This window comes from Lolium rigidum, chromosome 2, assembly GCF_022539505.1.
Source record: "Lolium rigidum isolate FL_2022 chromosome 2, APGP_CSIRO_Lrig_0.1, whole genome shotgun sequence".
NCBI classification, from domain to species: Eukaryota; Viridiplantae; Streptophyta; class Magnoliopsida; order Poales; family Poaceae; genus Lolium; species Lolium rigidum.
Genome location: NC_061509.1, coordinates 250,870,864 through 250,884,916, shown reverse-complemented (window position 1 = coordinate 250,884,916; position 14,053 = coordinate 250,870,864). Strand labels below are relative to the sequence as shown.

The window sequence follows — 14,053 nt, the reverse complement described above, 5'->3', positions numbered from 1 at the left end:
CCTTTTTTTTAGGGTGCAGCTCTTCTTACTCTACTTGCCATATAAATTTGAGCTGTGTTACGGTGATTGGGTACTACTTCTGAGTACTACCCAGTACTACCGGTCTAATTTATTGTGATCGTCCGATCTGACCAGTTAATAAAAAAATTAAATTACCATAATCAGGGCTATTGTGGTAATTACCCTGGCCTAACCCAACCGCACGACTGATGGGATGGCTCGCGAGCACGACCTGAGTCCACGATCTCTAGTGCCGCCGCAATCCACTGCTCCCTACCACGCCGCTCTCAGGACGCACCACCGACGCTGCTGCTCGCCGGATGCGCAGCTAACCGAATCAGACCTCCGCCTCCGCCTCCGCACTACATTCCTACACCGCGCCCGCCTCATCAAGGAGCTCGGCCGCCTCGCCTAGCAGGTCGCCAGCCTTGCCTGTTCGCCCGCGTCCTCTGAGAGTCGCCTCGCCCAGGATCTAACACTTCTTGACAGGTGCACGACACCGGCACCGCTCAGGCTCTCCCAGTCCGACCCCCCGCGCCGGCGTCGTCCTGCACTCCACCGCCATCTCTGCGCCGGTCATATCTACGTGGCAGTGCAGAGCACCTCAAAACACAACTAAGGTAAAATGAGCACAACCTAGTTTCTTTGATGACCAGGTCGGCAATTTCCTTGTGCTATGCATGCAATGGAAATATCACTTGAAAACTGAGAATTACCTGAAATTTAATCATAGCAAAGCATAGGAAATATCACAAGTAAAGCCTGCAAATCACTAGGAGAAACCAATCGAGTTTCTTGCCCTCTCCCTAACTGAGCCTAAACTATTGGATTAGAGTAGAAAGACACCCTTCTCTAAAATGTGATTGCTTACTGTTTCTTATTAGAGAATATGGAAAAAAAATTCAAAGAAGTGAACCCTCTGACTTATATCATAATGAGGTGTTTATGCAACAATTTCTGTGCAACATTTGTCCTTATCATCTGAAGCATATGAAACTACAGAAATTGCTCCAGATTCTTATAATCCTCTTTAGATGATCAATTAGGAGATGCATAGTGAATATCAAGTGTAGTTCTGAAATATTCAGTAAGGTAGAGAAGGGTGCACGGCTAAACATCTCTGAAGTGAGCTACCGCCAAGCGTAGTAGTATCAGTTCTTAGACATGTGTTGAAACCTCATATGGTAGCAGAGACCAACAGTTTTGGCACGTACTGTGGCACCATATGAGTTTTCAGCACATGTCTATAGAGGAATCTCTCATTCATAGCTTATATATGTTATGTACTAACTGAACAAGACTGCTTTGGATCAGAGAGCAATGAACTAGTTAACAGCAACTTCAGAGCTATAATTTTCAACATAAGAAACAGGGTAGTACGTCTAAGTGTTTTAGTTTTAAACTCGATTTGAACACCTGCTGCTAATAGCTTCGAACAAATGTGGTGCTGCTGTGTAATTGAGTATCTATCATGCTCACTTGTCTGATTAGCCACAGTCACATATTCCTCTAAGAGAATGTTGTCAAGGAAGTTCAGTACATGCTAGTGCAGATGTATCCGATTCATGACTGAAGAGGTTGCCTGCACATGTCTGAAAAGTGTAAACCACCCATTTGCCAATTTGGCTGGTTTGTGTATATGTATTCTATTTGTCATGTAACATTAACAAGGAAAAAATAGCGCACTATAACAAGATCTTTTAGTGGCAGTTAGTTCTCGATAAGCTCCCCACAGCCATCAACATTGCGTCTAGGCAGGGGCCAGGTAATGGCTGTTGCAAGCTTTGTGGTAGACCGGAAGACACGTCGCATATTTTTTTCACGTGCTCTACGGCGGTGTTTGCCTGGAGTGTTACCCGCCAGCTGTTGGGATGTAGCTGGTGTCCCACTAATTTTGCCCAGCTTTTCGCTATCATCTCTAGTCTTTCGGGTAGATTTAAACGATGTGTGTGGTTGCTTTTCATTGCTCAATCTTAGACCCTTTGGCTTTTTAGAAACAAGATGACCATCGAGTCAAAGTTTATGAAACACCCCGCTAACATTATTTTTAAAACAATGTTGTTTCTACAGATGTGGATGATGCTGGCAAGGCCTCGGGATCGGCCATGGATCGAGCACGCGATCGCCGAGCTCAAGCTTCTTCACGACGCAACCAATCCAAGAAGGCTTGACCAAGACGCCTGATCTCCCCTCCAGTAGCCTTATGTTGTTAGCCGTGTGTGTTGCGTTCGTTGCTGTTACAACTTGGCCTAAGCTGTAGTGCCGCAGCATGTATCAGTTAATCCTGTGTTGAACCTGAGGGCTTTATTAATTTAAAGTCGGGCAGTCCATGCCTTTTATCTAAAAAAAGTTTATTATCTTGCTGCAAACAATTAGATCGACAGGCAAGTAGGAAATCACAAGCACTCAGTACATAAAATTTCATACCCTGAGAAACTAACTCAACAAACGATTATCTCAAATAAAAATGCGGACAAAAAGTGAAACACAACAATGTACATAAAGTTCACAAGCACAACATTCCAACTCAGATGGAGCACTATCATCTGGTTCCCTGAGAAAGTAACCACAAGCTTTTGCTCATCCTTAGTATACTTGACGACCAAACACCAAACACTCTTCTTCTTTTACTGGGCACAAAAGCAACTAGACAATTTTTTAGTTACATGTGCTATACTTTCCATCAAAGTCCTACCATCAATATAATCATTCCCTAAAAGCTCAGAAAGTGGCTTAATCCAGTTTGAGCATCCGGTTGGTTCACTGGAATGCTAAATGAGAGAACGCTATTGGTTTATTGGATTGGACAGAAGCAACTAGACAATTTTTGAGCTACAGGTGCTATACTTTCCATCCAATTCCTATCACCAACATCATCATCCCCTAAAAGTTCAGAAAGTAGCTTCATCCATTGAAGTTTGAGCATCAGGTTGGTTCACTGGGATGCTAAATCGACCATGTTCACGATATTTGTATTGATGACATTACCACGACCTTCTGTTTTGGTCAACATTCTAGGCATCTTGTACCTGTCATCATTCTGGGCATCTTGTACTGTAGAAGGCATTGTCCTTGTTGGAAGCGGCAGATGCTATCAGATGTGGCAAAATTCAGAAGCGAGAGTAACGGTAGGTCCTTGAAGAAAACTGAGCTGACCACAGGCAGTTGAAAGTGCAATGGAGATGAGGGATAGAATCCAGGAGGATCAGGAAGTCACCCTAGTTGAGGTGATCGGAGAGGCGGGCAGAGACGCGGAGGTGACGCCACGGTCCACTTGGGCGATCGGCTGGAGGCGGGGAGGATGTAGATGAAGGCAACGATATCGAGCGACTCGGGCCGATTCCTCTCGTTGGGAAGACCGGTGAGTCAAGGCAGTGCGGATGTGCCGAATGGCCGGTATTGAGGACGATGGTGGCGACCAGGATGGAGAGCCGCCGGCGGGGTGGGGATGACTGTAGCGAGCGGCTCTGGCCGATTCCTCGCTCGGGGAGGACCGGCGTGTGCGGTGAGGATGCGCCGACTGGATGGTGTCGGTCATTATGGAGCACCGCCAACGGGGAGTTGGGGGCCATTGACGATGGCGACGGGAGCGCTGAAGAGGGGGAAGAAAGTGAGAGGATAAGAAAGAGACGATGGCAACGGGTGCCAAAATGACTAATCTAGCCTTTTCATAATAAAAATAAATCAGTACTTTTCAGTACTTACCAATACTTATTTGTCAGTACTTTCCACTACTACTTATTTTTCCTCCGTTCCATCGACTTGGTTGGACGGTTCTTAAATTCCCCAATCATGGTAAAACTTGTATATAAATTTATTTCTTGCCTAGTTTACAATTCGGAAAAAGAGAGATTTTTGAACTCGACTAAGAAGACTGCATGGAGACTATTTTGACTATTTTAGAGGGAGGCAATTCTGTTGGACCGGGTGCGGCTATCTATGCAAAATTCACATTCCTTTCTACATGTTTTGCTCATGTTATTTTTTAGCATTGTTATAACGAAAACAATAGAGTAACTCATATGGTAGCTAGCTAGTAAGGCACACAGGGATCTCAGTCTGTTGTGTACTTGTGTGGATTGAGGATCCGCCTGATTTTATCTATGAATTACTGGCAGATTAATAAAGTTGTTGTGCCTTCCCCTAAAAAAGGATATCCACCTGTTTCGTTCACACTAGTTGTTTTGTGCAAAGGCCTTTGGCAGGGTTTGAAACCAGAGAATTTGGATTTTGTTTTGAGGATTTTGATCTATGGTTTGAACGCCCACAGCCAAGGTGTATTTGCATGCCATGGTTCCATGCATGTTTAGAGAGAGCTTCGACGGTTTCACCCAATATTGAAGACAAATAATATACGTATTAAAAACGATCTCTATTACATTACCAACCAATTAAACCCTAGTTATAAGTAACATTAACTCACTATCTGCTAAAATAATAAAAACTGACTGATTTGTATACTACGTACTAATCCTCCTACTAATAATAACATAGTAATAATGTAAGGAAACTATGCAACCAGACCGACGTAGTTCAACGGATCCCAGCCACAGGTTTCCGTTTCTCTGGGTCACTTCGCTCAGCGTCACGCCCTTGGCCGCCGTGAGCTCCTCCACTTCCACACCGTGTCCGTCAAGCCGGACTCCCACTAAGTGCTTCATTGGAGTTGCGGTCGCGTTCGGCCGCGCCTTCTCCTGGTTCAGGGCCACCCAGAATCCACCCTTCCCGTCACGCCTCACGTTGTCTGGGTATCCGGGTAGATCGGCCATCAGCTCATATTGGCCAGCCTTCGGACCCTCGAGGTAGTACCTATGTGCTTGGCATGGCACGGTGTGCGCCACGACGATATATGTCCTGTCGTGGCTCACCGCGACGCCGTTGGGGTATGGCAGGCCGTCCTTGAGCACGGTGACCTGCTTCGTCCCAGCGTCGTACTTGAGTAGCCTCCCGGTGGCATCTGCGTTCATCATGATCTCAGTGTTAAACCTGCAGACACATATAGTAGCATAACATCAATGGTGATTTATTTTCAGCTCTGACCGATCGAGTAGTAAAATTAATCTGAGCTAGCAAGAATAATTAATCTATTACTATATTTGTGTATCGATGATCGATCATTCATATTCGTACATATATATACCTTCGAGGATATGTGAGGCTGCTGTCGGTGAAGTAAATGTCACCGGTAGCCTGGTCCACGTCGATGCCGTTGACGAAGTTGAACGGAACGCCGTCGACTCCTGTAGCGAGCACCTCGGCCTCGCCACCGTCGGGGCCAACCCTCATGAGCCCCTTGTACGCGTCGGCGATGTAGAGGTCGCCGGACTTGCGGTGGAAGGCAAGGCCCAGCGGTCGGCCGCACAGGCTCTCGGTCTCCTCCGACGGCGCAACGGGCGTGGTGCACAGCGGGAGCTTCCTGTAGTTGGCGTGGTGGGCGAAGGTGGTCCAGCCGACGGCGCTGCCGCCCCACTTGAGGACCCGGCCGTCCGAGACGCCGGCGTAGGGCCCTTGGCCGCGCGCGTCGAAGGCCAGGCTCTCGGCGCCGGTGACGCCGCTGGGAAGAAGGAGGCGGAAGCTCCACTCCGTCGCCCTGGTCTTGATCTCCGCCGCCGCGCACGACGGGGCCAGGGAAACGGCGAGAAAGCCCACGAAGAGGACGAGCCACGTGCTCGAGAAGCTGCGGCGTCCCATGACTTTAGTCGAAACTTGTTGTTTTCCCGGCAGGTCGTTTCTTTTCTTGACGATCAGCAGGTGGTTCATGCCTTATTTAAAGGCGGGTGTTCAGAGTTGTAATCGTGTTCAAAAAAAGAAAGTTGTAATTCAGTTCAGAGTTGTATAATCGCACAGCGGTATGGGAGGTAGGTGGATCTGGACCGTCGATTTCCAATCATACGGACGTCAGTGCTGTCTGTGACGTTGTGCATCTCATTATGTCACGTACCCAAATTGCTGGCACAAAAAAGTGCCGGTAATTGTACCAAAAGTGTTGGCAATGATTTTTCGAGGCAGAAAAAAAAGTGCTGTATTTAATCCAGTCGAGGTAGGTCTTTGCCGGCACTTTCAGAAAAATGACATCAGTTGTATTTTCTGGCACTTCCAGAAGTGCCGTTATTAACTATTTCAGGCACTTTTGAAGATGCCGTGAAATACTTTTGCCGGCACTTTTTGAAGATGCCGCAGAATCTTTTGCCGGCACTTTTTCGAAGATGCCGCAAAATCTTTTTGCTAGCACTTTTCCAGAGATGCCTCTGATTACTTTTTCAGGCTTTTAATTCTAGTGCCGCCTAATTATTTTCTTAGGCATTTGCAAAGTTGCTATACTACTTTGCATGTTACTTCGCAAGGTACATCTACTATACTGCACGAATTTTTGTACTCCGTATTTGATAAGCAGTGCATATCAACAGTATTTTCCATAAATTTGATCACGAGTATTAGGGACACGGCGAACCAAATCTTAAACCATTTGGGCTAACACAATATACCTCTTGTTAATTCAGACTGCATTCAGTTACTGAAAGAGAATACTATATCGAGAATACTATATCTTCATGTACAGGGGATTCTGAAATCCCATCACGAAACACTAGATGATGCAACAAGGTTGCGTCACATTCCACCTGAACCTTCAACATCTTACAACTTACAGGACCTGAACTGTACTGCTTTGGAAAAAGACAATGATCCTCACCAAAAAGATAATGCTCCTCACAAAGATGCAGGTATACTTCCGGTCCCAGCAGTTCCAGTAATTTATCCTGACAAAAACAGATTAAAGCTTCCAATAATGCAAGTATGCATACAACAATTATGGACACATAGGCAAACAATATTCGGAGATTTGTTGCTCCACATGAATAAAGCGGAACCAATAAATGCCACCAGAAAAGATTAAACATAAATGTGCTATTTAATTTTGGTTACAAGATAATATATGTTTAAGATTATGCAGGCTTAGCGTCCATTCACCGTGTTGCTATTTAATTTTGTTTACAATATAATATATGTTTAAGATTACATTCGCAAAAAAAAATATGTTTAAGATTAAGCAGTCTTAACGTCCATTCACCATGTTGATATTTACGTCCAAGCAAATACAGGTTCAGGCACTCCAGCTAAGTTGGTTTAGGAATAAAAAAACAAATCAAGCAATTTGATTGTTTCAGAACTTGTGGACATCGGTCAAATAGGTAGTGTCCTACTCAAATGACAAATACAGATTATTCAAGTTTCAAAAGATAAGAAAGACAGAGGAACAAGTAGGTAGAGCTGCTTAAATATTTTCCTTCAAAAGAATGCAAACAGAGACACAGAGTACAGAACAAATACTTCAGATACTAGCTCAATATCCAAGTGTAGCAACAACCATTTTACAGTAACATATGATGAAAATGGACTAAAGAATTAAAGTGACGTCACCTACAACTGGGAACAGTTTGATTTTAGAACAATGATTAAATGCATTTGTTCCAGCAGTTAGCTGACTGGAGCACTTTGGAACATTTTAGACAAGATTTTGGACTGGAATAGTGGTGACAATTGGATTGCACAAGGTAAAAGGAAACTTGGATCTGAAGAGCAAAAGAAGGAATAAGAATTGGTCTGCTGCAGGAACTCTAGTCTAGGTAGTCCTCCTTATCTCGTATATACCTGAAGCGGAGAAGTAAGCCCGGTGCATCTATGCAAGGCTGCGGTTGACTGTCACTGCCATGTCCATGGCAAGCCTAATCCTCCAGGCCTTGTTGATAAAACTTCTCGCTACATGGTGGACACAACACACACAAGTCAATCATCTCAACAAGAACACAAGCCACCGTAGTTGCACTTTGTAATCATTAAGAGTTCAGGATGAACAGACTAGGATATGGGGACACTTGAGACATCTGCCAAAAAACTTAATATAGGATGGATACATGCCCATAAACTCAAAATACACTTCCTCTACCATCCACTAATAATCCTACAACGGTGGCTACTAGAACATCAAGCAGCAGTAAACCTTACAGTTCACATCAACTTAATATGAACTTGAAAAATCAGCAGCTCACAGTGCCTCGATACATGTCTACCTCAACATACACAATTGATATGAATACTGAATTTCTCTCACAGCATTAAGAAAATATAGCACATAGTGATCAATTGGTCTAGCAGTAGAGCATGACCAAAGAGAGAAATACCACCTTTCGGTGCCAATGTCAACTAGCGTTGTGTTTACCTTCACAAGTAATGTTTAGCCTACCGCAGCCAATATATCAACTCTGGGAGGATTTCAACCATCTCTGAATACGTAAATAAGTTCCCGTCTATTTTAAACAAGACAAGGCCACGTGATACCCTTAAAAACTAGTCTAAGAAAACCATGAGAACTACATACTTCAAAACCCATGTTCTCTACATTATGAACCGCAACTTGTATACCTTTTTTTATCCGTTGAAATCCTATCTACATTATGAAGTGCACATGTTATAACAGGTTATCAAAATACACCAGGTCAACTTCTTAAATTCGTATCATAAATTGCTTAAGTTATTCCACGATTCCCGGTTGAAAAGCTAGACCATCTCACCGCTACGATAAGGTTAACATACTATGATAACGTTTTAAGGGATTTAAGGAATTGTTGCCATGACCATTAAATCGAGCATAATGAGATTTCTTATGTTGCGGTAGTAAGAGTGCAGATTTCAATAATATTTAACAGACTCGATCGAGGGAAGACACTCACATCAGCGAGGACTGATTTTATTCGGTCCGGAGACATAATCTTCCAAACCTCGTCGATCAAGTTCATTTTAGAAGTACAAACCTGAAGATAAAAAAGGAGAGTCGAGTTACAGGAAGCAACAAAAACATACCTCGGGAAGTATCATGCGACAGTTTTTCAATATTTAAATCTTGTACAAAAAAAACTTATAACTAATTAGTAGTTGGAGCTAAAGATTTGTGTTTGAGCCAATTTGCTATTCTTAATATAATGAGTGCAAGTGAAAGAACTAGTAATACAAGACCAGCAACAAAATCTACATCATCAAAAAGTATGCCACATCAATGTTTTCTGAGCTACTATAAGAAATTTTAGAGAAAGAGTAAATATATGATAAATGATATATTTATAGCCCATTTGTTGCACTGAATGCGGAATCCACGAGCTGCAGTGGGTGCTTTGCGTGCAGCTTGCAAGAGGCTCTCTTTAGCATCAGTGTATTCCAGCCGAATTGTTCTAATTTTGCCCAAGTAGACCGGATACCGGCGGAACTGTGGTAGAAGTAAAGAGGTTAGTACTCGGTCTACAATAAGATCTCTACAAAAGCAAATGGCAATTTCATAGGCCAAGTAGAACTATGGTAGAAGTAGAGAGGTTAGTACTGGTCTACAATAAGATCTCTACAAAAGCAAACGACAATTTCATAGGCCAAGTACAACTGTGGTAGAAGTAGAGAGGTTAGTACCGGTCTACAATAAGATCTCTACAAAAGCAAACGATAATTTCATAGGCCATTCATCATTAAATCGATAACCAGTCTCGGCACAGACAATAAAAGCATATTGCAATTCCAATTCAACTGTAACAACTTGGCATACATACAGGAGAGAAAATAAACTACTTGATGAATGATAGTTACCTGCTGATTGGAATGTGCTTCAAAACGTGGTGCCTTTAACCTAAGTTTTTCTGCCGGTCGGACAAGTTGTAGTGCGGGTAATTGCGAAGAAGCAGGTTAAGAAGTGTTTCCTGCCATGGAAACCAAAAGTCAACCACATGACTTGACAATATTTAAGTTACAAGTCTGAAATTGAAGACTAGTGTCAACAACATGGCCAAGCTCATCACGGTGCAAAGTTGCCATGCTGTGCAACCCCAGGAGAGTTATGCAGAGCACCAATTGTATGAGGCACATGAAAGCAGGATCAAACAGGAAAAGGAGCTTACTGGTTACTCGGAGACACAAGAGCATACTGTTGGAATAACTCACCCACGAATTTCAGCAAGGCTGTTGGTGAGTTCATGTGCATATGAGTAATACGAGTATAGCCTAGAAGCCAAAACATCAACGAGTCCTCCTATTGAGATTCTTCGACGAGCAATGCTAGCGTTGGCACATGCTTTAGCCTGGAGAGAAAATCAAATTGGTATGCTTCACAAATGATGATGAAGTGGAGGAAATTCCATGACATACCTCATCGTACTTCTTGTGATCAATAAGGAAAATCAACACAAGCAAGTACAGTAGCAGTATATTTCAATCTCTGGGAGACCATGCTTGATTGAAACTTGAGCTACTGGAGCCGCAGTATCAACATCCATCTCACTTCCATCTTCCTAAAAATGGTAACATTAAGATGAAATGTCAAAAATCTCTGAGCAAGAGAAGCCTTCCAGTTTCAATTTTTTAATGTGTGCAGAATGAAACTGGAAGAAGTTTAAACCTCTATGCACCAATTTCAAACTACGAATTTGCGGAATACCAATTAAGCATCGTAACGTAAGGAACCCGGTTCGTCGTGAACTTCAATAGTGAAAACTCAGTATGCTTGTACCGCATAATCATACGGCGACAATGTCGCTTTACAACGATTATCTAGATTATGGTTTTCCATTCGCTTCTAAAAAGCCAATCAATCCAGAATGATCTACCATGCGATTTGACAGCCAAGACACATTCAGACAAACAAATATAGCATGCGACGCTCAAATCCTTTGTGTTCCATCAGATTCAGGCATAATTGCTGGTTTACCCTCGAGAATTAGGAGCGCACTGAAGTTGCGTGCTGAAAATACCTTGGGCAGGAGCGGGGAGAGGTGGGCGAAGGCATCGGAGGAAGAGGGCAGCGCGAAGGCGAGGAAGGCCGCGACGTCGCGGGGGGCGAGGCGGCGGCGGAGGGCGACGGTGAGGCGGACAGCGCGGGAGATCCGGCGCACCTCCTTGGTCAGCGACCCGGCCTCGATCACCGCCGCGATCTCCTTCAGATCTGCACGCACCGCCAGGAATACACGCGTTAGCTACCTCCCGTCCAGCGCCCACGGCGCCGGAAGCTGATCTAGGGTTTTGGGGGAGGGGCACTGGGAGACGAGAGGCTACTCACGTTGCAAGGTAGAGAGAGCGGGCGCAGGCGCGGGGACGTCGGCGATCGCGGGAGCTGCGGAGTCGTTCATCTCGACGTCCTCCGGCATGGCGGCGCGAGGGGGGACGGGAGCGAGGAGTGTGAAGGCAGGTAGCGACCGTTCGTGCGGGGGCTATTTGATAAAATGCCCCACTTTACTTTGCCATGTTTACTTTGGCATAGCTCAAATGCCCCGTTTTACTTTAGCCTTTTGCTGAAATGCCCCATTAGACTGGCTATTTGATAAAATGCCCCACTTTACTTTGCCATGTTTACTTTGGCATAGCTCAAATGCCCCGTTTTACTTTAGCCTTTTGCTGAAATGCCCCATTAGACTGATTTAGCGCTAACTCAAATAATCTCCTTTTGATCTAATCTAATCTGTAGCATGTTATTACCTTTTTACCCCTGAGTGGAAATATCTAAGCTCTGCCTGTGCACATCTCGTTCCAGCTTTTTCTCTCCCACGCGAACGAGGGAGGCTCCCAGGCGACGCCGGCGACGACCGGCCGGCCGCAGCGACGAAGGCCCTCTCCACCGCGCCCCTCCGCGCCCCTCTCCGCCGCGCCCCTCCTCGCCCCTGTCCGCCGCGCCCCTCCTCGCCCCTCTGTGCCCTCACTCCAGCGGTAGGCAGAAACCCTAGAATCGAGGGATGACTCTGGACTAGGGATTTAGATGGATTCTGGGCGCAGTACTCCGGCTCCTAATGGGTAATTTTCTCCTCTTAATCTTGGTACTATGTATTGTTCATGGTAGAGCTAGAATAACACGATTAGTGTGGTGGATTTCTAACTTGCATTCTTTCCAAATCGAGTAGGAGCGATGCAGAGGATAATTTTAAAATAACTTTTAGAGTCGCCGAGTTTATCGCCAAGCTTAGTGATGGTGTTCTCCTCCATTCTCCAAAGCAAGATGTGGTCTTGCAGCAGGTTAACATTAGAGGGATGACATTGGAGAAGCTAAAATCCATAATGAGAGAGTCTATTTCTTATGGTTCATGTCAGGATGTGCATCTTTTCTGCGAAGACAAGACTCGTAGGAGGGGTTGATAGTATGATTCAAAATGACAGCGAGTTGCTTGTTGCATTTATGGACAGATGGGAATCAAAACAATTCCTTCTTCTCGCTGAAGTAGTGGACTTAGCTAACATACCATCAAGTGCTGCTAGCCATTGCAGTGACGTGAATGCAAATCATCTACCCATTGTAGACTGGTCCACCATTGAGATTGAAACAGTAGAAGATGGTAACATGGATGCTCCTATATCTCAGGAAAAAATATGTTTGGCCTTAGGCATTAATGAAAGCTCTATTCTTCATCCTCCTGCGCCAATAGTTGAATCTGTTGTCGATAAGGAGCTGTTAGCTGAAGCTGCAATAGCAGTTGATGACAACATGCCAGAAGAGTTAAATATTTCCTATGACATAGACCACCCAACGGTAGAGATTGGGACTATGTTTCCTTCTATGCACGATTGTAGAATGGCAATACGACAATTTGCCATCAATGAGGAATTTGATCTTGGCACTAAAAAGGCTGACCGGACTAGATGGTCTGGCGAATGTTTGGCCGATGGTTGCCCATGGACTATAACAGCTCGTGTAATGGCCGATAAGAAAACAACACGGGTATTGTGACTTGCTGTTTCACTAATATCTATATGTATATATGAAGTTAATAACATAACGATTGAATTGTGACTTGTTGTTTCACTAATATCTATCTTTATGTATGCAGATAACCCAAATAAAGGGGCCCCACAAGTGTTATTCAAGCAGCCAGGTGACATCTTCCATGGCATCTCAAGCATGGGTGAAACAAAGGTCAGTCAAGATACTCCGACAAGAGCCAAATATAGGTGCTAAGGCCCTTAGGCAGAAGCTGCAGGAAACTTACAATGTTAAAATGGAGTATCACACTGTATGGAAGGGCAAGGAGAAAGCTTTGGATGAGGTTTTTGGCACTTGGGGTAATAGCTTTCAGTTCTTGTTCAACTTCAAAGCAGAGATGGAAAAGAGAGATCCTGGAAGTGTAGTGGAGGTTGACACAATTGTAGATGATGCAGGTAAAATTTGCTTTCACAAATTCTTTATGGCTCTTAGGCCTTGCATAGATGAATCCAAGCTAGCCCTGGACCGGTCACTAGAAGGTGCACAACTTGTCTCTACTCTTCCAATCAAACCGCTGATTTTGTAACTTATTCTAACTTGCAAACTTCCTTTTTGTAGGCAACTATCTTTGGCTATGGCTGAGGATGCAGCACTGGAGCATATGGTGTCGCCACCACGAGATGTCGAGAAGATCGCTCCGAAGAAGATAACACCAAGGAAGAAGAAAAGAAACTAGCTTTGACAAGTTCTGGGTGTTGCTGTTGGTTATTTGTGAGATGTGGACTCACTAAAATACGTATGCTATGAATGTTGGTCCTTTTGTGATGCAACCAAAAACATCAGATTTGTATTCCTTTTGTGATGCAACTAAAAACATCAATTTCTGCTCCTTTGGCTATGGTTGAGTGTTCACGTGAACTGTATTTGCATCTATTTCATATTTGTAATGTGTGTCATTGATTAATTTAGTTTGTAGAGAGATGCTTGTTAAAATTGCTAAAATAAGCGTCGGATTTAAAGTAGGTTGGGAGAGGCATGAGAGATGAGAGGCAGGGGCAAATCAGTCATAGCAGGTCTAATATTAGAGTGAGAAACCTGTTAAATCCAAAGCAGGGCATTTCAGCAAAAGGCTAAAGTAAAACGGGGCATTTGAGCTATGCTAAAGTAAACATGACGTTTGGGGCAAATGTGAAAGGACACGGATGTCGCCTAGAGGGGGGTGAATAGGCGGTTTAAAACTTTTACGAGATGGGCTTAACAAATGCGGAATAAAACTAGCGTTTACTTTGTCAAGCCCAAAGCCTATATACTATGGTTCACCTATGTGCACCAACA

At 44.2% G+C, this 14,053-nt stretch overlaps 1 protein-coding gene, 1 long non-coding RNA gene and 1 pseudogene across 2 annotated transcripts; 1 reads left to right on the top strand and 2 right to left on the bottom strand.

Moving 5' to 3' along the window:
- Positions 1–4,460: 4,460 nt before the first annotated feature.
- On the bottom strand, positions 4,461–5,691 carry LOC124690762 (protein STRICTOSIDINE SYNTHASE-LIKE 10-like). Its single transcript, XM_047224103.1, has 2 exons — positions 5,141–5,691; positions 4,461–4,986 (listed from the first exon to the last, which is right to left on the bottom strand). Exons 1-2 carry the CDS (start codon positions 5,689–5,691, stop codon positions 4,461–4,463), a joined length of 1,077 nt encoding a protein of 358 aa, XP_047080059.1.
- A 3,148-nt stretch (positions 5,692–8,839) lies between these two features.
- LOC124688531 lies at positions 8,840–11,177 on the bottom strand (annotated as a pseudogene).
- A 2,049-nt stretch (positions 11,178–13,226) lies between these two features.
- On the top strand, positions 13,227–13,608 carry LOC124688530. The gene is made up of 2 exons (XR_006998550.1): positions 13,227–13,257; positions 13,337–13,608. It is a non-coding gene; the product is annotated as an uncharacterized LOC124688530 (long non-coding RNA).
- The last annotated feature ends 445 nt before the right edge of the window (positions 13,609–14,053 follow it).

What these genes read in the sequence shown, in the direction of transcription:
- LOC124690762 (XM_047224103.1), bottom strand. Translation starts at nt 5,691, where the DNA reads ATGGGACGCCGCAGCTTCTCGAGCACGTGGCTCGTCCTCTTCGTGGGC. An exon ending in AGCCTCACATATCCTCGAAG is followed by an intron (nt 4,987 to 5,140) that starts GTATATATATGT and finishes ATGTGTCTGCAG; the next exon opens with GTTTAACACTGAGATCATGA.